Source organism: Colobus angolensis, unplaced genomic scaffold (genome assembly GCF_000951035.1).
Source record: "Colobus angolensis palliatus isolate OR3802 unplaced genomic scaffold, Cang.pa_1.0 Scaffold8, whole genome shotgun sequence".
NCBI lineage: Eukaryota > Metazoa > Chordata > Mammalia > Primates > Cercopithecidae > Colobus > Colobus angolensis.
The window spans coordinates 19182568-19205887 of record NW_012121820.1 but is presented as its reverse complement, the minus strand read 5'-3'; the positions used below and the strand labels follow the sequence as shown (position 1 = coordinate 19205887).

The 23320-nt window shown below is 44.8% G+C and overlaps 2 protein-coding genes across 4 annotated transcripts in view; one reads left to right on the top strand and one right to left on the bottom strand.

Moving 5' to 3' along the window:
- The window catches only part of GGT7 (gamma-glutamyltransferase 7), a 36648-nt gene extending 34946 nt beyond the window's left edge, over nt 1–1702 (bottom strand). Inside the window, exon 1 of the mRNA XM_011929175.1 lies at nt 1491–1702. Coding sequence (XP_011784565.1) covers nt 1491–1659 — 169 coding nt within the window. The 5' untranslated portion in view covers nt 1660–1702. The remainder of the gene's footprint in view (nt 1–1490) is intronic.
- A 2099-nt stretch (nt 1703–3801) lies between these two features.
- ACSS2 (acyl-CoA synthetase short-chain family member 2) overlaps nt 3802–23320 on the top strand; it is a 51390-nt gene continuing 31871 nt past the window's right edge. For 2 of the 3 annotated variants that reach the window (XM_011929177.1, XM_011929176.1), the window contains exons 1-2: nt 5313–5706; nt 11291–11486. In XM_011929177.1, coding sequence (XP_011784567.1) covers nt 5523–5706; nt 11291–11486 — 380 coding nt within the window. In that variant the 5' untranslated portion in view covers nt 5313–5522. Of the gene's footprint in view, nt 3978–5312; nt 5707–11290; nt 11487–23320 lie in introns of those variants that run through there. The other variant, XM_011929178.1, reaches the window with a different exon arrangement.

Genomic DNA, 23320 nt, shown 5'->3' with positions numbered 1-23320 from the left:
AAAAAAAAAAAAAAAAAAGATAATTGCACAAATAAATAATCAGATTTTGGTAAATGCTAAGACACTTACAAAGGGCCAGAAGAAAACATGTCAGGCAGTTCCAATCTCTAGGTCAAAAGAGACAGGCATTCTCTGTTGAGCTGGAAGAGGAAACTAAGGCCCAGGACAGGGTAGGTGTGCCCATTGTCACTCAGTGAGTCAGGGCTGTATTAGGACCAGAAGCCTCACTCCTGACTACTGAATAAAAGGCCTAGCTTCAGGCTGATATCCATCACCACACATCTTCCCACTCATCTCCCTGCTACCTCCTGATTTCACTCCCTTTGGAAAATAAGTTTTGATCTGCAGCTCTGACATTTGATGCCCATAAACCTCTCAACCCCATCCTCATTATCTCCTCACCCCCACCCCATATAGAGTGCAGTCCAGTCAGGTTGGCAAGGGCTGCCGGTTAGGGCCAGAAGACCAGAAAGTGTAGAGGAGAAGAGAATTTGGGGCTCTCAGACTGGGAGCAGCTAGGGAAGGGCCAGGCCGAAAAAGCAGCATCTGCCAGGCTGGGAAGAGACAAGGCTCAAGTGCAGGCACTGCGAGGAAGCGCGAGTGAGGTAGAAGGATGCTCTAATGCCAGGAAGTGACGTGCAGGGACAGAGGGATGGGGGATGAAGGATGAAGAATGGAGGGGAGGATGGAGCTGGGCCACATGGCTAGGAGGAAGAGCAGCACGGAAGGAATGCACAGAGAGCTCTTTGCCCTCAGGTTCTTCCAATCCCTGTCTCCTCCCTCTCTACTCCCACTTCTCACAATTCCAGCAGAGGGCTGAGGGGAACACAGTAAAATTCTGGAGACTGCTTCCTAGCGAGCAGAGTACCTTACTAATACCCTGGCCAGATCCATGGCTTGGGGAGAGGTGGGGTAATCCACAGGACAGTGAAGGTGTTCTAGTCCCCAAGGACTTTGAGAGGTCATGCAGTCCATGCCTCAGTCTCCCAATACCCAGCAGAGCGGAATCATATTCTCTTTACCCCTCCCTACACATGAAGAGATTCTCCGCTTCTCTCAGACCCTCTGCTTCCCACAATCCCTGGCTGTGGGGAACTTCTCTTAAGGCATAGATTGGATCCCTCTTGCTGCAGTCTCTGACTTGGTTTCTCGTATCCTGTCCTCTGTGGCTAGAGAAAGGCCTCTTCTGGGTGATCCTTAGGATCTCCCCTCCAACATTCCTTCATCGTTAGTTGGTTCTTCCCAGAAGGTAAGCCCAATCCCTTCTACTGCAGTCCCTAGCACACTCCCCGTTGTCGCATCCTACGCCTCCAAGGCAGAAATGCACCCCTTCCCCACCAAATAATTAACAGAGACAAGGGAGAAGAATGGAGAGGTCCAAGAAGATGGGGATGAATTAAGGAGATGGAGCTGGAGGTGGATGCTCTACACAGAAGAAGGAAGACCGGGTCTTCCCAAGGCAGGGCAGGGACGGGGCCGGCGGGCCTCACCGGTGTCGGGGTCTCCCAGAAAGGCGTCCTCGTCCTTGCGGCCCCTCAGCGGGGCCGCGGCCGCCGGCTCGTCCTCGGGCAGCCGCGGGAAGCTGGTGATGCTCATGTAGTCCACTGGCGAGTAGGCGCCCAGGGCGCTCTCCTGGCTGGCCTCGTTCTCCGCCGCCATCCTCGCCCGCCCCCCCAGCAGCGCAGCGCCTGCCGGAAGTGGCTGCGGCGGGGGAGTGGGAGGGCGGAGGGCGGGGCCTGAGCTTCGGGACAGCAGAGAGGGGGCGCCTCACCCCGCCCTTGCCTGCGTCCCGGTCTGACTCGCCTCCCCCTGCTCAGCGCTGTCAGCCTGCAGCTGGCACGCAGGTGCGCGTAGATGGAGAGCCAGGAAGGCAGCGCAGGATCGAGGGGAGAGCGCGGAGCAAGCGAGACTTCAGTGGCTCTGCACTTTACGCAGCTCAGGGACCAAACCCCTTCCTCTTTCCAGTCTGAATCCAGCTAGTATCCTCCTCAAATCCCAGGCTTCCTTTTCGGGCCCCAGACCCTTTCACTGACCGCAAATCCCTCTAGACCCCGATCCTGTCTCTGACCCCAAATTCCTCGGACCCCGGACCGCTCGTCGAACTCCGAGATCCTCCTCCTCCGATTTTAGACTCCTCCTCCAACCTTAGACCTCTTTTTCGACTTCAGACTCTGTCTTCACCCGCAGGCCCTTTTGAAAACCCCAGCCCATACTTCGTCCCCAGGCCTCTTTGACTGCAGACTCCTCTTTGGAGAACAGTTCCCTCCCCTGACCTCAGATCCCTTCCCGCATCCCGACACTTCTGACTCCTCTTTCAACCTCATTCTCAAACTTTAGTGTGTGTTAGGGTCTTTGAAAGCAGATCCCCAGATTCCACTCCAGAGATCATGATTCAGTAGGCTGGGATGAGGTCCTTGGAACTGAATATTTACCATCATTTTAAGAGTTTTTGATGTGGTTCTGGAAAGGACACTTTGAGAAAGAAGGAGTGGTGGTAGTGGTGGTAGGGCAGGAGTGGGCCAAGGTGGGGAATAGGTCTCCATAGTCTGAACGTCTGGGTTCTATTCTGCTACCGCTCAAACACTGTGTAATCTTGGGCAAGACAATCTCCCTATCAGTTTCCCCATCTGTGAAATGGAAAGAATAATAGTACCCATTTTAGAGGGTTGTCATGAGGATTAAGTAACAGAATGGAAAGCAATTAGTATAGGGCTTGGCACCTACTCAATAAATGGCATCATCATCATCATCATCATTGCCTTAATCTGGTAAACTCATTACCTCCAAACCCATCCATCCTCTCCCCACTTAGAAATTCCAACCACACTACAGCTTGTACTACTTCTCCATATCCAAGGATGAAGGAGGTTCCTTCTCTTACGAGGTCTCTGGTCCAAACTTTCATTGTGAAGTCCACAGGAAGAGAGAGGGGGCTGGTGAAGCCTCTATACACACATTCTTTCTCTTCCCAACCCCAGACCAGTCTCGGATAGCCTGAAGTGCTTGAAAAATCTACTATATGCACAGCAGCTGCAGTAGCAACTATAGACAGGAGGGGGAAGCAGTGTGTCGGGAACAGCTCTGGGGTTTGGGGGTAGGACTTGGGAGAGAGGATAGGAAGGAGAGGGCTACTCAGAGCTGTGTGGTAGGAGTGCCCAGGGAGGGTAACAGTCTATCGCCAAAACGTGTACCCATTGTGTGTGCCTCTCCCCACCCCCAGAGAGTGCTTATCTCCTCAGTGATGTCTGTGGGGTCTATTACACTACCCTGAGGTCTAATCCCTCCAGTGGGACCTTTCTCCACTCAACGAGGTCTGCGCCTTCTCAGTGATGTCCACTCCCACAGTGTAGCTGGTGGCTCCTCAGTGGAGTTTGAGGCCTCTGGTAGGGTCCATGTCTCCTTAGTAAAGTCTATATCCTCTGTATCTCCTAGGGGAAATCCATGTCTCCTCACTAGGGTAAGTGCCCTTCAATGCCATTCATGTCCTATTAGCAGGGCCAAGGGCCCTTCAGTCGAATCTGAGAACCCCCAACAACATCTGTGCTCCCTTAGTGGAGTCCATGTACTGTCAGTGAAGTGTGTGTCCCTTCGGTGCAGTGGATGTCTCCTTGATGAAAGTATCTGACCCCTTGGTGGGGTCCATGTCCACTCCAAGAGGTCTGTACTCCTTCAGCAGGCCCTGAGATTCCCGCCCTCCTCAGGATTGGGCAGACTCTTGGTCTCCCATAGGAATATTTTTTTTTTCAGCTTAGGGTGTGCAAGGTTTACGGTCAGCTGGGCAAAGAGCAGGGAAGTAGGTGGGAAGGGAGGCTGGGCTAGATGGGGTCACAAGGCCTGTGTAGGCTTCAGGAGGTGGGAGCTGCCTGCTTCAGGCCTCAGAATCACCCTTGCAGTTAGAGATTTAAGAATCCTTCCTGCCTTGACAGCCAGTCTGTGAACTGATGGGTGAAGTGAGTCCTTCTTCATGGTGAGTGCAGGTGAGAGATGGAGGAGGGTCCTGCCTGACTTCTTTCTGGGGTGGAGGGGCTAGAGGGAAGCTAGAGGTAATTAAGCCCAGGTTGTAGTGGTGGTGGTGGGGGTTTCCCTTGGTAAAGTAAAGAGATTGTGAAGGAAAGAAGAGAATGTGGGCTGGGTGCGATGGCTCATGCCTTTAATCCTAGCACTTTGGGAGCCCAAGGAGGGCAGATCACCTGAGGTCAGGAGTTCAAGATCAGCCTGGACAACATGGTGAAATCCCATCTCTACTAAAAAACAAAAATTAGCTAGGCGTGGTGGTGTGCACCTGTAATTCCAGCTACTCGGGAGGCTGAGGCAGGAGAATTGCTTGAACCCAGGAGGCAGAGGTTGCAGTGAGCCAAGATCGTGCCATTGCATTCCAGCCTGGGCGACAGAGCGAGAGACTCCGTCTCAAAGCAAAAACAAAAAACAAGAATGTGAATGATTTTTCCTATTTGCACAGACTCTGATATTTTACAAGCCTTAGCTTCAAGCCTGATGAGGAAGTAAAACCAAATCTAGAGTCAAGGAACCTAGCTTTGACTCTAACTTGATCGTTATTTGCTCTCTGACTTTGCCAGTTCCTTCCCTTTCCTGGGTTTGCCGTTTGTGCAATTAGAAAGTGGGTTTATTATAAAAAACCTGAATGTGTCTCCTAGTCTTCACTTATTGAGTCTTGTACTTTAGATCTGGATGGAGATTTGTGAAGGCAAGGAGATTGAAGACATGTACTCCTAAGAGGGAAAAAATCTGAGCTGGTTCCAGGGTGAGCAGAGAGGGGGTGCTGTCACCAGAGCATGCCCTCAAGGTCATGGGAGAAGTTTTTCCGGAGGACGGAATGTGGGTGTGGCTCAGAGAAGGGGGAACTAGAGGAAAGGGTGTCACCTGAAAGGGACCCTACCCCACATGGCTTTCCAACTCAATGGGGTGATAGTCAGGACTGTGCAATCAGATCACGGGGCGGCTCCACAATGGACCTTACTCAACTCCTCTCCTTAGTCCAGCCCCTTCCCTTTCGATCCCCGCCCTAACCCAACCCCTTATCTGTCACTCCAAGACCCCACCCCACTCTGGTCACTCCATGGCTCTGCCTCCTCTCCTGTCACAACCAGCCGGGTTACTCCCCATCAGCCGGGTTACTCCCCATCACTCCATGGGCCCACCTCCTCTCCTGTCCTGCCTGGCCCCGCCCCTCCTCTGGCATTCTACGGTTCCACCCTCTCACTTGTCTCACCCGGCCCCGCCACTTCTGCTTTCACTCGACGGCGTCACTCCTTCCGGCAGGTCAGCTCCGCCCCTATCCCGGGACTTTTCCTTATAGTATTTCTGTCCTTGCTAACCTCGATCCCGCCCCAACCAGGCATGACCCCGCCCCTCTGGCACCGCCCACCCGCCAGACCAAGCCACGCCCCCACCCGCCAGGCCCCGCCCCTCTTCGGAGGCCCCGCCTCCAGGTCGGCCTGTTTTCCCAGTCCCGGCACCCGCCGCAACCGCAAAGGCGGCTACGGTTCTAGGAACTTGACGTGATGGGGCTTCCTGAGGAGCGGGCCCGGAGCGGGAGCGGCAGCGGCAGCCGGGGCCAGGAGGAAGCGGGAGCCGGAGGCCGGGCGCGGAGTTGGTCTCCGCCGCCCGAGGTCAGCCGCTCCGCGCACGTCCCCTCGCTGCAGCGCTACCGCGAGCTGCACCGGCGCTCCGTGGAGGAGCCGCGGGGTGAGGCCCGGCCCGGGTGGGCCTCGGGGTGTCAGTGAGGAGAGGAGTGGGGGCTCCCTGGGGGAGTCGGGGGCTCCCTTGGGAAGCTGAGGGGTCCGTGAGGAGATGGAGGTTCTATGAAGGAAGAATTGCGGTTCTTTGAAGATGGAAAAGGGATTCCGGGAGGAGACGAGGCTTACATGGGAGCTGGGGAGTTCCTGGAGACTTGAAGGGTCCATGGGGGAGATGTGGGTTTTTGCGAGGAGACGCGGGATTCCGTGAGGGAAGAAGTGAGGTTCCTTGAGATTGAGATGGGGAGGTCGGCCAGGAGAGTGAAAGTTTTCTTGGGAAGAGAAGGGGAGTTCCTGAGGCGAAAAGAGGGTCTCTGAGGGGCGACGGGAGCCTTGAGGGGAGGAGGGCCACGAATAGAACTTTCTTTGCTTCCCTTTCACACCAGCTCGGCCGCTGTCTCCTGAGATCTTTAACCTATGAACTGTTGAGGGCAATAACGGGTCTGGTTCCCATCTTGGGGTCCTCAGATTAGTAATCGAGTCCCTGATCTATTTTTAGTATGTCGGACATCCCAATAGAAATTACGCGGTATAAGACTCAACGAGTTACTACGACGTCAAGTTGTTTTATTTTTATTTTTTTTTTAACTTGGGCTGGGATTGTATTAATAATAATTCAGAAGTTCTGATAGATGGTTCCATGTCTGTTAAAATATGTGAGGAAAATCGGCCGGGAGCAGTGGCTCACGCCTGTAATCCCAGTACTTTGGGAGGCCGAGGCGGGCGGATCACTTGAGGTCAGGAGTTCGAAACCAGCCTGGCCAACATGGTGAAACCCCCGTCTCTACTAAAAATACAAAAATTAGCGGGGTGTGGTGGCGGGCACCTGTAATCCCAGCTACTCGGGAGGCTGCGACAGGAGAATTGCTTGAACCCAGGAGGCAGAGGTTGCAGTGAGCCAAGATCACGCCACTGCACTCCAGCCTGGGCGACAGAGCAAGACTTCGTCTCAAAAAAAAAAAAAGAGGAAAATCCCCCTACCTTTGCCCTCAGTCTGGGTAAAGGATATATATATATTTGTATATTTATATATATATATATTTGTTTGTTTGTTTGTTTTGAGACAAGGTGCTGCTCTGTCACCCATGCTGGAGTGCAGTGGCTCGTTCTAGGCTCACTATAGCCTCCAACTTCTGGGCTCATGTGATCTTTCCGCTTCAGCCTCCTGGGTAGCTGGGGCTACAGGCGGACGCCATGACGCCCGGCTAATTTTTTGTACTTTTGGAGAGATGAGGTTTTGTTGTGTTGCCCAGGCTGGTCTTGCACTCCTGGCCTCAGGCTTTCCTCCTGCGTTGGCCTCCCAAAGTGCTGGGATTACATGTGCATGAGCTATCACGCCTGGCCAAGGAGTCAAAATTGCACCCCCATTGGGAGGCAGCATGATGTTTGGTTGTGGGACAAGCATGGGCCATGAATCAAATCCAGAAAAATGTAGATTTAGACCCTGACTCTGCTATTCATTTACTGTGGGGTCTTAGGCAAATTTTTAAGCCTCTCTGAGATTCCTTTTCTTCCATCTGTAAGATAGGACTAGTAATACTTGTCTAATGGGTTTGTATGAGGACTAAAGTGTGTAATAAGTAGGCACTATAATATGCCTGATGCACAGTACATATTCAATAAACAGTAGTTAGTCTGATACAATATAAATTAAGCAATTAGCAAGTAATGCGAGACAGGATTCAATCAAGTGTAAAGTGGTGGAGTTGGGATTTGAACCAAGACAGTTTGACTGCAGAATCCATATCCTAATAGCAATGCTATTCCTCTTCCATGACCCCACAGAATGCATTTCACCAAATTCCATCAAATACAGAATTTCTCCCAGGGAAGTAGCCTCCTAGTTTGTCCTCTCTTGCCTAGTTTCACCAACTTCAGTCTTTCCAGTAGATTGATCAAGACACCATTAGATTGATACTATGGAAATATGCTTTCAAATGTCACTGCAAAAACTTTCAATAGTTCCCTGTTTCTGGCAGTTTCTAATTAAAATTCTGCTTTTCTTTTAAGACCTCCCGATAATCTAGCCCCACTCTATCCTTATCTCCCACTACTTGCTACCACTCCCCTCATTCTAGATAGATCATTCTCCTTGATATCCTGGATACACACTTACTCCCACTTTCTTGCCTTTGTTCATTTCCTTCAGCTTATCTCTACCTAGTCAAAGTCTACCGGTTCCAATAGAGCATTCCCTGATTATTCCAATTTATGCTCACCTGTTTCCTCTTCTGAATATCTTTAGTACTTAGAATCTATGCCAATCATCCAGATTCTGACACACACACACCCTCTACCCCCCCAAAAAAAAAACCCAGAAAAACTAAGTGTGCATAAAACTCAGTTTTGTAGCCAAGCATGGTGACGCACATCTGTAATCCCACTACTCAGGAGGCTAAGGCACGAGAATTGCTTGATTCGGGGGGAAGGAGGTTGCAGTGAGCCGAGATTGTGCCACTGCACTCCAGCCTGGGCGACACAGCGAGACCCTGTCTCAAAACAGAAACAAAAACAAAAACACCTCAGCTTTCTTCATTCCTTGTTGATGGACATAAATGTGGTTTATAAATAGTTTTATATACTATGTGCCTACTGTTATCACTTAAAAATATTTTTGAGTATTTGTATTCTCGTTATTAGCTGTGTGGTCCTTGGCAGAGTTTCCTAGGCTTCCTGAGCTTCAGTTTTCTCATCTATAAAATTAGGATAATTGATGTATACGCTGTAAGACCATAATTCATAAAGATTAAATGAGATTAGTCCAGTCCCTGATACATGAATGCCATTTACAAAATACTAGCTCTCATTTGCTTTCTCTTTAATGGCCATTTGTTATTCTATGGTATTACTATTTGTATTACTAGTTTTCATCAATTTCTTATTGTTGGGCTATTGGGTTGTTTCCAGTTTCACTATTATAGTGAAACTCTTTACTAATCACTTTTTTCTTTGTGATTATTTTCTTGAAGTCTATTCCCTGTAGTTGAGACAGCAGAGAAAAGGGTATAAAAAGTTTTATGGGCCGGGCGTGGTGGCCCACACCTGTAATCCCAGCACTTTGGGAGGGCAAGGTGGGCTCCCAAAGCTTGAGCTCAGGAGTTTGAGACCAGCCTGGGTAACATGGCCAAACCCGATTTCTACAAAACAAACAATGTGCGCCTGTAGTTCCAGCTACTGGGAGACGGGGGAGGGAGCACAGCTGAGATGGGGGCATCACTTGAGCCAGGGAGATGGCGGTTGCAGTGAGCTGAGATCATGCCACTGCACTCCAGCCTGGGTGACAAGAGAGCAAGACTACGAGCTTAAAAAAAAAAGTTTTATGGCTCCTGGCATGCATTGCCTTGTTATCTAATAAGATTGTGCCAATTTCTTACAATACCATTATTGTGTAAGAGTATCTGTTTTCCCAGGGCCACCTAGACATAGGTCTTAATAATTTTTTAAAATTTTTACGAATTTTCTAGGTATGTAATGGCACCTTGGGGTTGATTTAATTTGGATTTCTTTAATACATTATAGGGTTGTACACTATGTGATTTAACTTTCAGTTATGTTCTGTCTTGTACATTAAAAAATATTTCATGCATTAATCTTATCTCTCCAACTAGATTGTATAAACTGTAAATTGTATAACCTGAAACAAATGACTTAGCTTCTATGAATTTTATTTCTTATAAAATGAAATAAGGGGGTGATAATCTGTAAGGTTACTTCCATTGTTATGGTTCTAATTGCTTCTCTTTCCTCCAACTCGTGTTTTTTTTGAGACAGAGTCTTGCTCTGTTGCCCAGGCTGGAGTACAGTGGCACCATCTCAGCTCACTGCAACCTCTGCCTCCCAGGTTCAAGCAATTCTCCTGCCTTAGCCTCCTGAGTAGCTGGGATTACAGGCACCCGCTACCAGGCCTGGCTTTTTTTTTTTTTTTTTTTTTTTTTTTTTTAGTAGAAACAGAGTTTCACCATGTTGGCCAGGCTGGTCTCAAATTCCTGATTTCAAGTGATCCACCCACCTTGGGCTCCCAAAGTGCTAGGATTACAGGCGTGAGCCACAGTGCCCGGCATCCTCCAACTCTTGATTCAGTACTCAGACTATCCTAAATTCTCTGCATTCATATGTCTTACCTGTGGAGTACATTTTCTGCAGAATAGCCAGGTAGATATTTTAAGAATGTAAATTTGATCATGTCACTCTTGCTTAAAACCCTTCAGTGAATTTTCATTGCTCTTCAGATATATACCAAATTCCTTACTATACACAGAATTGCATGATTTGCCCAGTGTATGCATCAATTCCTGCTATTCCTTCCCTTATTCTCAGTGTTTCAGCCTCAAGGAGTTCCTCCTAACATATACCCTTGGTTCTCTCTTATCCCAGAGTAGTCTCTTTTTTTATATGGGAGTGGAGAAAAACTTCTATTCATCTTTCAGATTTTAGCAAAAATGTCTCAAGGAAGTTTAAATCTTGATTTAGTAATTGTGTAACCTTAGACAAGGTATTTAACCTCTCTGAGGCTTGAGTTTCAAGTTTATAAAATGAGAAAAGGCTTCCTCCTAGAGTTGTGGTAAGGATTAAATAAGATAATACATATAAAAAGTTTAAAGAAACATTTGGCACATAGTGAATAACACTTATACAAGTAGAAGCTGGAGAAAGAGATGTTCAATATATAATTGCTGAGAGAGAATGTACAAATTAAGAAAGAGTTGCTCATGGAGGGTTCTGTGGGTAAATAATTTTTTCCTTTCACTAATTACTTCGTTAAAAAATTTACTTTCATCTAGTTAGATGGTGAAAATAATTGTACTTGATTTCAGCAGGACTCAGTGGTGTGTACCTATAATCCCAGCTACTTGGGAGGCTGAGGCTGGCAGATAGCTGAGTCCAGGAGTTCAGGACAAGCCTGGGCAACAGCAACAAAAAATTACTGATTGCCTATTGTGTGCTAGGCATTGTGCTAGTACTAGGTGGCTCTGATTTTAATAGATGGTAAAAAATGAGTAGGCAGTCTTGAGGACAAGAGGAAGAATTTGAGTCAACATTCAGCCCAGGAGAACAGAAGATGGGTTAGAAGAGTGGTGGGTGCTGGCCGGGCGCGGTGGCTCATGCCTTTAATCCCAGCACTTTGGGAGGCCAAGGCGAGCAGATCACGAGGTCAGGAGTTCGAGAACAGCCTGGCTAACATAGTGAAACCCCGTCTCTACTAAAAATACAAAAATTAGCCAGGCATGGTGGCACCCGCCTATAGTCCCAGCTACTCGGGAGGCTGAGGCAGGAGAATTGCTTGAACCCGGGAGGCAGAGGTTGTGGTGAGCTGAGATTGTGCCACTGTACTCCAGCCTGGATGTCACAGCGAGACTCCATCTCAAAAAAAAAAGAGTGGTGGGTGCTAAGATTAGACAGGTAAAGGAGGGACCCAGGTGGTGGGTCCTAGGGCAGGGAAGTTATAACTTGGTCCTGTGTTAGACTGGTAAGCCTTCTGAGGCTAAATATGTCTGAGAAGATTAATGATATCTGGGCTTCCATTTCTGTTGCAGAATTCTGGGGAGACATTGCCAAGGAATTTTACTGGAAGACTCCATGCCCTGGCCCATTCCTTCGGTACAACTTTGATGTGACTAAAGGGAAAATCTTCATTGAGTGGATGAAAGGAGCAAGTACCAACATCTGCTACAATGTACTGGATCGAAATGTCCATGAGAAAAAGCTTGGAGATAAAGTTGCTTTTTACTGGTAAAAATATCTATCTTATACTTGGTGGCAGATAAAAACACTCATTTGATACTTACAACAATCCAGCAGAGTAAGCAAAGTGTCATCAACTTAATATCTCAGGTGAGGAAAAATACCTCAAGGAAGTTACATGACTTCCTTCAGATCACATAACTAGTACGTGACAGAGCTGACATTCGAAGCCAAGTGTCCTGACTTCTACTCTAGTGTTCTTGGCTTTGCATTTGAAGAGGGAGAAAGGGCACTGGCAAATGGAAGAGAACAGGACTGAGTAGCTTTCTTCCTCATTCTTGCTTTGGAAGAAAAATAGTATTGGGTTTTTCACTACCTCTACTACCACTATCATTATCATTATCTTTTACAGAGCTGTGTGCCAGAAACTATGCTTAAGTGCTTAACAAATATTATCTCCTTTGATGCTTATAATAATTATGAAAGCACTATTTGTTTTCCTTATTTTATATAGGCGAAAACTGAAATTCTGAGAAGTCAAGTGACATATCTGAAGTGAAACAACTAACTAGAAGCAAGGCTGAGATTCAAACCTAGGCAATATAATTATAGAACTTATATACAACCATGACATTCTATTACTCCTCTAATTCCTTACCTTGGCCTCTCAACAGCTTTGTAAAATAGGAATTCTTAGTTTCATTTTACATATATATAGTGAATAAGGTCATAGAGTGAACAAGTGGTAGAGCCAGAATTCAAACTCAAGTCTGCCTGACTCCTTGTTTGTACCACTAGGCCATGCGGCCTCCCCAGCAGGAAATTTCTAAGACTGCTTCTCCCAGGAATTTAGCTATCTAGGAGATACTACTATACCAAATCCAAATAGGACTTTGAAATTCCAATAATTGGGGTGTTGCTTCTGCCACAACCTATGAGCACTCAGAATTGATCTATTTTTTTCTGAGACAGGATCTTGCTCTGTTGCCCAGGCTGGAGTGCAGCGGCATGATCTTGGCTCACTGCAACCTCTGCCTCTGCCTCCCCTGCTCAAGCAATCCTCCCATGTTAGCCTCCTAAGTAGGTGGGACTACAGGCATGCACCACCACGTTTGGCTAATTTTTGTATTTTGTATTTTGTATTTAGTATTTTTTGTAATGATGGGGTTTCACCACATTGCCCAGGCTGTTCTTGAACTCCTGAACTCAAGCGATCCGCCTGCCTTGGCCTCCCAAAGTGCTGGGATTAGCATGAGCCACCATGTCTGGCCTGATTAATTTTTTAAGCTGGCCAATAGGAGCAGCTTGGATCCTTCATGGGAGAGTTAAATTGGAACTCACTCAATATCTTTGCCCAGTTTGTGTGATATATTGAGAAGAGCCTTGACCCGAGAGACAGGAAATTTAGGTTCTCCTTTCAACTCTGCCATTAATGTGTTGTATAACCACAGACAATGCGTTTAACTAAGAGTCAGTTTCTTCTTTCATAAAATGGGGATAATAATTCTACCCTTGTTTTTCTCACTACATTGTTGTAAGAATCAAATGAGATAACATTGTAAAAGTACTTATTTGTTTATTGGAAAACACTGTATAGATGTGAGTGGTCTATTATTATATTACCATTGCTTAGTTGGGGGCCACTTTGCCACTGAAATTCACTGTCCATTGTGTCTGTTGAGACTCTCTTTAGCTTCTGCTTTAGAACTTTATGCTTGAGCTCCAGCCAACACTTGGGCTCATTTCCCAGGCTCTTTAAAGATCAGAAAACCTTTAAAGATCTTCAAAGGAGGCCGGGCATGGTGGCTTATGCCTGTAATCCCAGCACTTTGGGAGGCTGAGGCAAGAGGGTTACTTGAGCTTAGGAGTTCGAGACCAGACTGGGCAACATGGCGAAACTCCCACTCTACATAAAAGACAAAAATTAGCTGGGCATGGTGGTGCACGCCTGTAGTCCCAGCTACTCAAAAGGCTGTGGTGGGAGGACTGCTTGAGCCCAGGAGGCGGAGGTTACAATGAGCAGAGATCACACCACTGTACTCCAGCCTGGGCAACAGAGTAAGACCCTGTCTCAAAAATTAATAATAATAAAAATAAAATAAAATAAGAAAAATAAAAAGAGAAAAAAAGATCTTAAAAGGAAATGCTTGTATCTGAATTTGTTCCCTGGTTTGAAAGAACTCAGGTGCCTAATAAAAAACAGAATACACAGGCCAGAGTTTTCAATCACTGGAGAGTTTTCCAGAATCCTGAGGCCTTTTCTTTCTAGAGATACCATTTCCCCTGGACAGGCTTTGGAGAGCCTCTCTTTCCCCATCTGTAAAATGAGAGTAGACTAGATTAGCGTTTTCCAAAGAATTCTTCAGGAACCACTAATTACTGGAGATATTAGTAGGGGGCTTTTTAATTCATAAAATGTTTCAGTCTGAGAAACATCACATAATAAATTGCCTTTGTGTGAGATTCCTAATGTATATTAGCATAGTAAAATCTCCAAGAAGTCCTACATTAGAGATACCTGATTAATTTTGTTTAACATATGATTTCCCGATCTTATTTAAGTCCCAAACACTTTTTGCCAGCATGCTATTGACATCACAAGAAGCAGTATTCCATGGAACACCCATTGGGGAAGCACTGGATTAAATAATCTCTAAATTAATTTCCAGTGCAAAATTCTGTAACTCAAAAACAAGACATCCTCACTCCATTTTTACATTGGTCACTCCTTCAACAAGAATTGTTAAAGATATTGGATACTCAGGGCTGCGTTAGGCATTAGGGATATACAGGTAAAAAGGCAAGAGACAAGTACCATATAGGCAATTACTATTTAATTATTTTATGTTTATAGTAAAGCAAAAGCAAAATACAAATAAATTGCATTTTATTATAAGAAAGTAAAGTGCAAATATGCCAGATATGTGGTTACTTCCCTTTGTTACCTCTGTATTTTTAAAGGATATGCTTATACTGCTATTTTTCATCATTTTTAAAGAAAGTATTGATTTCTTACTATGATAGATGAGAATTTAGTTCTTATATACCTCTCTAACTTCCTTCTCTCTTCTTCTCGATGTAATTAAAGCTGTTTTCTAGTTAATTAAGTTTACATAAGAATAGCATACTATGGTATGCTGTACATTTCCTTTTATGTACAGATTTTTATTTACTCTGAAGTTAATAATTGCTTACCGGGCTGGGCGCAGCGGCTCATGCCTGTAATCCCAACACTTTGGGAGGCTGAGGCCCAGGAAGATCACCTGAGGTCAGGAATTTGAGACAAGTCTGGCCAACATGGTAAAATCTCATCTCTACTAAAAATACAAAAAAAATTAGCTGGGCATGATGGTGCACATCTGTAGTCCCAGCTACTTGGGAGTCTGAGGCAGAAGAATCACTTGAACCTGGGAGGCAGAGATTGCAGTGAGCCAAGATCACGCCGCTGCACTCCAGCCTGGGTGACAGAGCGAGACTCTGTCTCAAAAAAACAATAAATAATAATAATAATAATTGCTTACCATTTTTTTCTTGTACTATTGAAGCCTTTATCATATATTTAATATTTTCCAAACTCACTGTCATATGAAGTCCTCCTTTTCCTCCCAAAGTTCTCCCTCTTGGAGCTCACCTTCTTTCTGCTCTAATTCTTACTAAGACTTTTAAAAATGACATCTTTTCCATGATTCACTCCAATTGATATACTTCTTATAGAAACACATTATGTCTTTCTTCTTAATTTTATGTCATTTAGATAGCTATGGTGGCATTAACAAGCCACATTTGTAGCTCGTGTCTTGTTTTGGAACATGCATTGTATAGACATTGAAATTATCCACAAAGGAAATGGTGTTCTTGGGAAAGTACTCCCATTATCCAAAATAGAACCATATTAAGGAATAATTTGGCCTTTTACTTTTGGCTTGACACATTGCAAATGTTCATGGAATAGTAGTGTTTTTAGAACTGGAAGTGACTGTTAGAGTCCATCTAGGCCAACTCTCTTCAAAGATTGGTAGATTAAGGGACAAAGAAGTTAAGTGATTTGCCTGAGGGTCATACACCTGTTTGAAGACAGAACTGAGACTAATCTCCAGATACTGTCACTCCTAGTCAACTATTTTTTTTCACTCATGACACTACCTCGTTATTCTAATAGTCCAGCACTTGGCTGTGACAGATAAAAAGAGAAAGTAGCCATATTAGCCAAATTGATTTAAATTAACTTTAAAATATCAGATAAAATGTGTTACTAGGTTTGAATGTCCCAAACCCTAGTCTCATGGAATTTACATTCTATTTGGAAAGACCAAATAGATTGGCTGGGCACAGTGGCTCACGCCTGTAATCCCAGCACTTTGGAAGGCCAAGGCAGGTGGATCACCTGAGGTCAGGAATTCGATACCAGCCTGGCCAACATGGTGAAACCCTGTCTCTACTAAAAATACAAAAATCAGCTGGGTGTGGTGGCGGGTGCCTGTAATTGCAGCTACTTGGGAGGCTAAGGCAGGAGAATGGCTTGAACCCAGGAGGCGGAGGTTGTAATGAACCGAAATCGTGCCACTGCATTCCACCCTGGGCGACAAGAGCGAAACTCCATCTCAAAAACAAAGCAAAAACAAAACAAATAGATCTACATAAAAACAGCCTGGGCCAGGCACAGTGGCTCACGCCTGTAATCCCAACACTTTGGGAGGCCGAGGTGGGCTGATCACCTTAGGTCAGGAGTTCAAGACCAGCCTGGCCAACAAGATGAAACCCCATCTCTACTAAAAATACAAAAATTAGCCGGGTATGGTGGTGCACTCCTGTAATCCCAGCTACTTGGGAGGCTGAGACAGGAGAATTGCTTGAACCCAGGAGACAGAGGTTGTCGTGAGCTGAGATCATGCCAATGTACCCCAGCCTGGGCAACAGAGCAAGACTCCATCAAAAAAAAAAAAAAAAAAAAGCCTGAAAAGAGTTATGGACCAAACTGCAAAGAGCTGCTTACACAAATAGTTCACAGAAAGGAGAAAGCTTTATAGGGAGGCAGGATAACATAAAGATTGGGAGAATGGGTGTTTTGGTGTCAGACTAACCTAGTTTGAGTCCTATTTTTGCCACTAATTAGCTGTCTGATCTTGGGCAAGTTACTTAACCTCTTTGAGCCTCAGTTTTCTCAACTGTTAAATGTGGATAAAAATAGCTTTTATCTCATGGAGTTGTCAGTTTTGTAAGATTGAATAGGATAAAAAAAAACCCATGTGTCAAATTCCTGGCACACTGAATGCACGTAAATATTAACCACCACAGCTGTTTATGTTGGAACAGTGAGAAGACCAAGCGTGTTTAGAGTAAAAAGTTCATGCGGGGAACAATTTATTCATTCAATAAATGCTGACTAAGAACTTATTATGTGCCAGGCACTATTCTAAACAAAGTTCTTGCCCTCATGGAGGTTATAGTTCAGCTTGAGGAGACAGACAATAAACACAGAAACTGTAAGTATGTGACAGGTAATGATGAGTACTATAGAAAAATATAGAACAGAGCTATGAGAAATGGAAGTGACAGTGCAGAGTGGGAGCTGATAAGGAAAGAACCTTTTGATAAAGATGACATTTGAGCAGAGATCTGAAGGAAAGTATAGAGTGTGCTACACAGATAGTTGGGGTAGGGAGGGGAAATGTTCCAGGTAGACGGAAGAACAAATGTGCTGCTGCCTGGTGTGTTTGAAGACTAGCTAGGAAGTTAGTGTAACTAAAACAGTGTGAGCTAGGGAAGAGAGAGTAGTATTGACACCAGCAGGATATTAGATCATGTCACATCTTGAAAGCTAATGTAGACTTTGGCCTTTTATTCATGGTGAAATGGGAAACCACTAGACAACCTTTTTTTTTTTTTTCTTTTTTTGTTGAGACGGAGTCTTGCTCTGTTGCCCAGGCTGGAGTGCAATGGTGTGATCTTGGCTTACTGCACCCTCCATCACACCTGGCTAATATTTTTTATTTTTGAGACAGAGTCTCACTCTATCGCCCAGGCTAGAGTGCAGTGGCGTAATCTTCGCTCACTGCAAGCTCTGCCTCCTGGGTTCATGCCATTCTCCTGCCTCAGTCTCCCGAGTAGCTGGGACTACAGGTGCCTGCCACCACACCCGGCTAATTTTTTGTATTTTTAGTAGAGATGGGGTTTCACCGTCTTAGCCAGGATGGTCTTGATCTCTTGACCTCATGATCCACCTGCCTTGGCCTCCCAAAGTACTGGGATTACAGGTATGTGCCACCGTGCCTGGCCAATTTTTGTATTTTTAGTAGAGACGGGTTTTCACCATGTTGGCCAGGCTGGTCTCGAACTCCTGACCTTGTGACCTGCCCGCCTCGGCCTCCCAAAGTGCTGGGGTTACAGGCATGAGCCACCATGCCCATCCACACCACTAGACAATCTTAAACACAGACGTGATAATGATTTGGCTTCTATTTAGGCTCTATCTTTTATATTAAGAAGAGACTGTAGAAGGGGAAAAGTAGAAGTAGGGAGACCAATTAAGAGGCTATTGTAGAAATCGAGGTGATAGATTGTGGTGATTTAGACCATAGGAGTAGTCATGAAGATGGTTAGATGTGGTCAAATTCTGGATCTATTTTGAATGAAGAAGCCATGGAATTTGCTGACTTGGATTGGGTATGGGGAGTGAAAGAGGAGTCAAGGTTGTCGTCAACAGCGGATGAGGTCCAGGTAAGGGAGGTCTTGACTATTTTTGGAGATCTGTGAAAGGATTGCATGCAGGGGAATGTAGAAGTCACAGCAGAGGATAAGAGGATCATCTGGATACATTTGGAAATGGGAATGTGAAGCCAGAGAACTGAGAGTTTGGTATTGAGTTCTGAACTGAGATGCTGCTGGTGGGAATGGAATGGAACAATGACATTTTAGAGTGATTTAGTAAGTTTACATTAATTTAATCTGTATAAAGGGCTTGGTGCTTGGCAAAAAATGTATTAGCTATTTTTTCATTATGGAAAGAAACCAGCACAGGTAACTAGGTGTGTAGATGGTGAAGAGATGGGGAGAAAGTGAGAGGAAAGAGTCAAGGATTCTCTTAATCTGTATAAACACTGCCTCTTCTGAAGGCACACATTCATCTGATTCAAGGGCTAAATTTGCCCTGCAAAATACAGACTTTGGTTCCAACCATCTCGTGCTGTCTTCCCCCTGGTGTGGCAGATAAATATATTAGTGGGGGTGCATGTGTGTATGTATGAGAAAATGATCAGTGACAAAGTATTGGGATAGTCATTCAGGGAGAGAGAGTCAGTAAGGGTGTTAGAGGTAGCTGAAGGAGTGGAAGGGAGTTAGCTAGTTGAAGGAACACTGGGGGACTGTTGGGAATTTGGGGGATTAAGTAAAAGGTTTATAAGGAGGGGGTGGAAAGAGTGGTTGATGGCTGATATTCTGATCATTTATACTAGCTGCTCAATCTCTACTTTTTCTAGGAGAAGTCCCCAGTCACCAAAGCCCAACACATTTGGTATTGTTGATTCCTTCCATTGTTTGCTTTGCTTTGTTTTTCCTAAGGCTGTCATTATCTCTGAGCCACCTAAATCCCCACCCTCAGCTGAAATCACTACTGTCTCTTCATGGCTCTCACTGTATTTCAGTCCTTCTTCAGGAACTGGAGCTTTCAAGAATAAGGCAACTTTAGGAGTGACCCTAGGACAGAAGCTCCGCTCTCAGGATCCTTGTATGCTCCTGAATATGAATTCCATAGTATGACATTTGGAGCTGCCCAGATCCTTGTAGGCATATGCGTGTGTGTGTATTTGAGGCAAAAAAAAAAAAAAAAAAAATTCCCTACTGCCCCATATCACCGAAGTGAACTCCAGAATATGGACCTAGATAATTTAGAGTCCCTCGACATGAATGATAGGACAATATACTCTAGGGCTCTGATTTTCCATATCACCTTTACAGATCTCCTTGTCAAAACATGGGCTTCCCTCACCTTCTCAACCATCCCTACCTTCTCAAATACATACACTATATCTGTATCTTCACTAGTTTCACAACAGCATGTCTATTGATTAAGATATGCTTGGTAAAGAAAAACACTCATTTTGAGAAAGATGACTTCAAACCATTCTCTTCCTCTCTCTGGGCCTTCTCTTTGTAGGCATGATGGGAAATGCACTACAGATACTCTGCAAGGTCCCTTTCATCTCTAATATTTCAGAATTCTCTGACTGTTTCTGAAGAGAGGAAGCAGTTTTTAGAAGTTCTGTTGCAACCTGTAGTGACTCTGTGGTGACTCAGTAGGTGGGTTGAATTTCTGTTGCGGTGGTAAGAAAGACGGAGGATTTTGTTTATTTATTTATTTATTTCTATAATGATGTTGACAACATAAAGTGAGAATTTTAGAAGGTTTGGAATGAAGGGGCTGAGGAAGGAGTCTGCTCCTCTTGCCTGAGGGTTGTTTGTGGCTGGTATCATAAATACTCAAAGCTAATGGGAGATACATGGGAAATACCTGTTGTTGGGAACAGTCTTTCTCCACTTGAATCTGGTGAGCAGATGGTGGAGGAGAGCTGGAGGATTTCATGTTTAAGGTGGATTTCGATTTCTAACCTGCTTCTCTCATTTCTCCCTGAGTTTTATGACCTTTGACACTTTACAGAACCCCTCCCTGAAGTGGTGAAAATGAGACAAGTAGGCTGTGCTTTCCGAGTCACTTTTTTGGAAGTAGATGGCATATGAATAATAAATGTATTACTCTGAAGACTCTGTCTTGAGGCCTGTTTCAGTGTCCTGAGCTTCATATCAGCTACCTGAGTTTGTGTCTGGGCCAACTTCTTATACTGGTGTGTTCAGTAAACATTTAATGAAAAGAATGGCTTTAGTTAATGTCCTTTTCTAAGCCTTCTTTTTCCCACTTATAAACTGTTAGGGATGTACAGGACACTTGCTTAAGTTACTTCTGGCACTGACCTTCAGAATTTCTGTCACAAATGTAGGGAACTGCCTGGATAAGTTCCCTACATTTCTGGGAGAAGTTAGGGGAGAGGAGGAACTGGCCTCCTCTCCTTTGAAGATACTAGATGGTCAGATGGGAGCAGGGGTTCTTGCCTTATGGCAACCCCACATTTATAACAATTAACTCAGAAGGCCTGGAGTTGAGGATGGGCCTTCCCCCACTTCCTGGATTTGGTTTGGGAGAGGTTGGGCACTGGTAATGATCCCCAGTGTCTCACACCTTGAACCTCTGAGAATTCAAGACTCTCAGTTTCAGTCCTTAGAGGTCATTTGTTCTAATTCCCATATAAATCAGGAATTGTACTACCAATATCCCAATACCTAACAATCCCCGTAAGTTATCATTCTGATTCTGGATCATTCTGATTCAATTCCTGCATCTCTACCTTAATACTTACTAGTTAGGCAAGTTACCTCACCTCTTTAAACCTCAATTTTTCATGTCTGTAAAATGGAAATAATAACAAGTCCTGTGACATAGATTATTGTAAGGAAGAATTGGAATAATCTATATAAAGGGCTTAGTGCTTGGCAAAAAGTGTATTAGCTATTTTTATTATTATGCTGAAACCCTATACCTAAAACAGGTAACAGCAGTGCTGATCTTGTTGGAGCATGGATTGGAGGCCTAGAGCCACATTCTGCAGGCTTCTCCACCCTGTCACTGTTCCCTGTGAGGTGTGTGTCTGGAATCCCTAGAGATTTGCAAAGCTCAGTTTGAAAACCCCTGATCTAGTCCAGTGTTCTTGTTTTATAAATGAGGTGATACTGAGTCCACATTCTCAGGTTCCTCATATGATGTGGCTTCCTAAACAACCATGTCAGTCTCCCCTGGATATACTTTAGTTGACCAATATCTCTCATTAAGTATTCCAGCTATGGTCTGCCTTGAACAGAGTACTATTACCATTCTTTGACTTTACCTATCTAAGATTACATTAGCCTCATTGACAGCCACACTCTCCACTCAGTTTATAATCTCTCATAATACTTAGGATTTTTCTTTTCTTTCTCTCCTTCCTTCCTCCTTCCCCCTCTCCTCTCCTCTCCTCTCCTCTCCTTTCCTTTTTTCTTTGTCTCGCTCTATTGCTCAGGCTGGTATGCAGTGGTGTGATTGTGGCCCACTGTAGCCTCAAACTCCAAGGTTCAAGTGATCCTCCCACCTCAGCCTCCTGAGTAGCTAGGACCACAGGCATGCACCACCATACCTGGCTAATTTTATTTTTATTTTTATTTTGAGACAGAGTTTTGCTCTTGTTGCCCAGGTTGGAGTGCAATGGTGTGATCTCAGCTCATGGTAACCTCCGCCTCCTGGGTTCAAACAACTCTCCTGCTTCAGCCTCCCGAGTAGCTGGGACTACAGGCACACACCATCATGCCTGGCTAATTTTTTTTTTTTTTTTTGTGTGTGTGTGTGTGTGTATTTTTAGTGGAGACGGGGTTTTGCCATGTTGGCCAGGCTGGTCTCAAATTCCTGACCTCAGGTGAGCTTCCTGCCTTGGCCTCCCAAAGTGCTGGGATCACAGACGTGAGCCACCATGCCTGGCCAGCTTGGAATTTTGAATTAGAGAAAGTACAAGAGAAAACTGCAAAATCTCAGATATAAGAGGGCTTTGGACTTACCTGTTATCTCTTTTTGGGATATAAAGTTTTTAGAACAGCCCTCTTGTAGGGTTCTAAGGTCTGGTCTACTTATTGAAAGCCTTATGGTTTTACTATCATGGAGCATCATTATTTTATTTAAATAAAATAAATACAACCCTGAAACTGTTCACCCCAGAATACATTACACATAGAGTTGCCCATACAGAAAACATCTCTAGAGCATATGAACACCTGCATTTCTAATTGTGATTTTTTGACCAGAGACCAATTTTTGAAACCAATGTTTGCTTCTTTTTGACCATGATATTTTAATACATGAAAATCTATCCAAAGGAGCAGTCACAGAGGGTTCTTGTTGAACTCTAGTTTTAGAGCTGCTTTTGAGGATGGCTATTTGAGGTGTCCTCCAAACTGACACATATAGTGAGTTAAAGAATCTGCCAGGCACAGTGGCTCATGCCTGTAATCCCAGAACTTTGGGAGACTGAGGAGGGAGGATCACTGAGCTCAGGAGTTTGAGATCAGCCTGGGCAACACAGGTAGACCCCTTCTCTACAAACAATTTAAAAATTAGGCTGGGCGTGGTGGCTCACACCTGTAATCCCAGCTATTCGGGAGGCTGAGGCAGGAGAATAGATTGAACCTGGGAGGCAGAGGTCGAAGTGAGCCAAGATCATGCCACTGCACTCCAGCCTGGGTAACAGAGTGAGACTCTGTCTCAAAATAATAACAATAATAAATAAAAAATTAGCTGGGTATGGTCATGCATGCCTGTGGTCCTAGATATTTGGGAGGCTGAGGTGGGAGGATTGCTTGAGCCTGGGAGGTCGAAGCTGCAGTGAGCAGTGATTGTGCCACTGCACTCCAGCCTGGGTGAGACCCTGTCTCAAAAAAAAGTTAGGGAATCCTAATATGACATCCAGATTTGTTAAAAATCTGTCTAGTTGTTTTCATATGATGAGAAACAAACTGACAGAAGTCTAATTTTATTTATATGGATAGCCATGCTCTACTTGCTAAGACCACAATAACAGGCTCAGAGAGAGGGGAAAGTTTGTGTAAATTATACGTTGAATTAGGGGTAAACAGTCTAGTTTGGTGACTCCATATTCAGAGCCAGGGTTTCCCAATTTTAGTTTATGTAAATAATTACCTGAGGATGTCGTTAGAAATCCAGATTCCTGGAACCTATCTCAGACTATTGAGTTAGAATCTCCACAGGGTAAGACCTCTGACTTGTATTTTTTTTTTTTTTTTTTTTTTTTTGG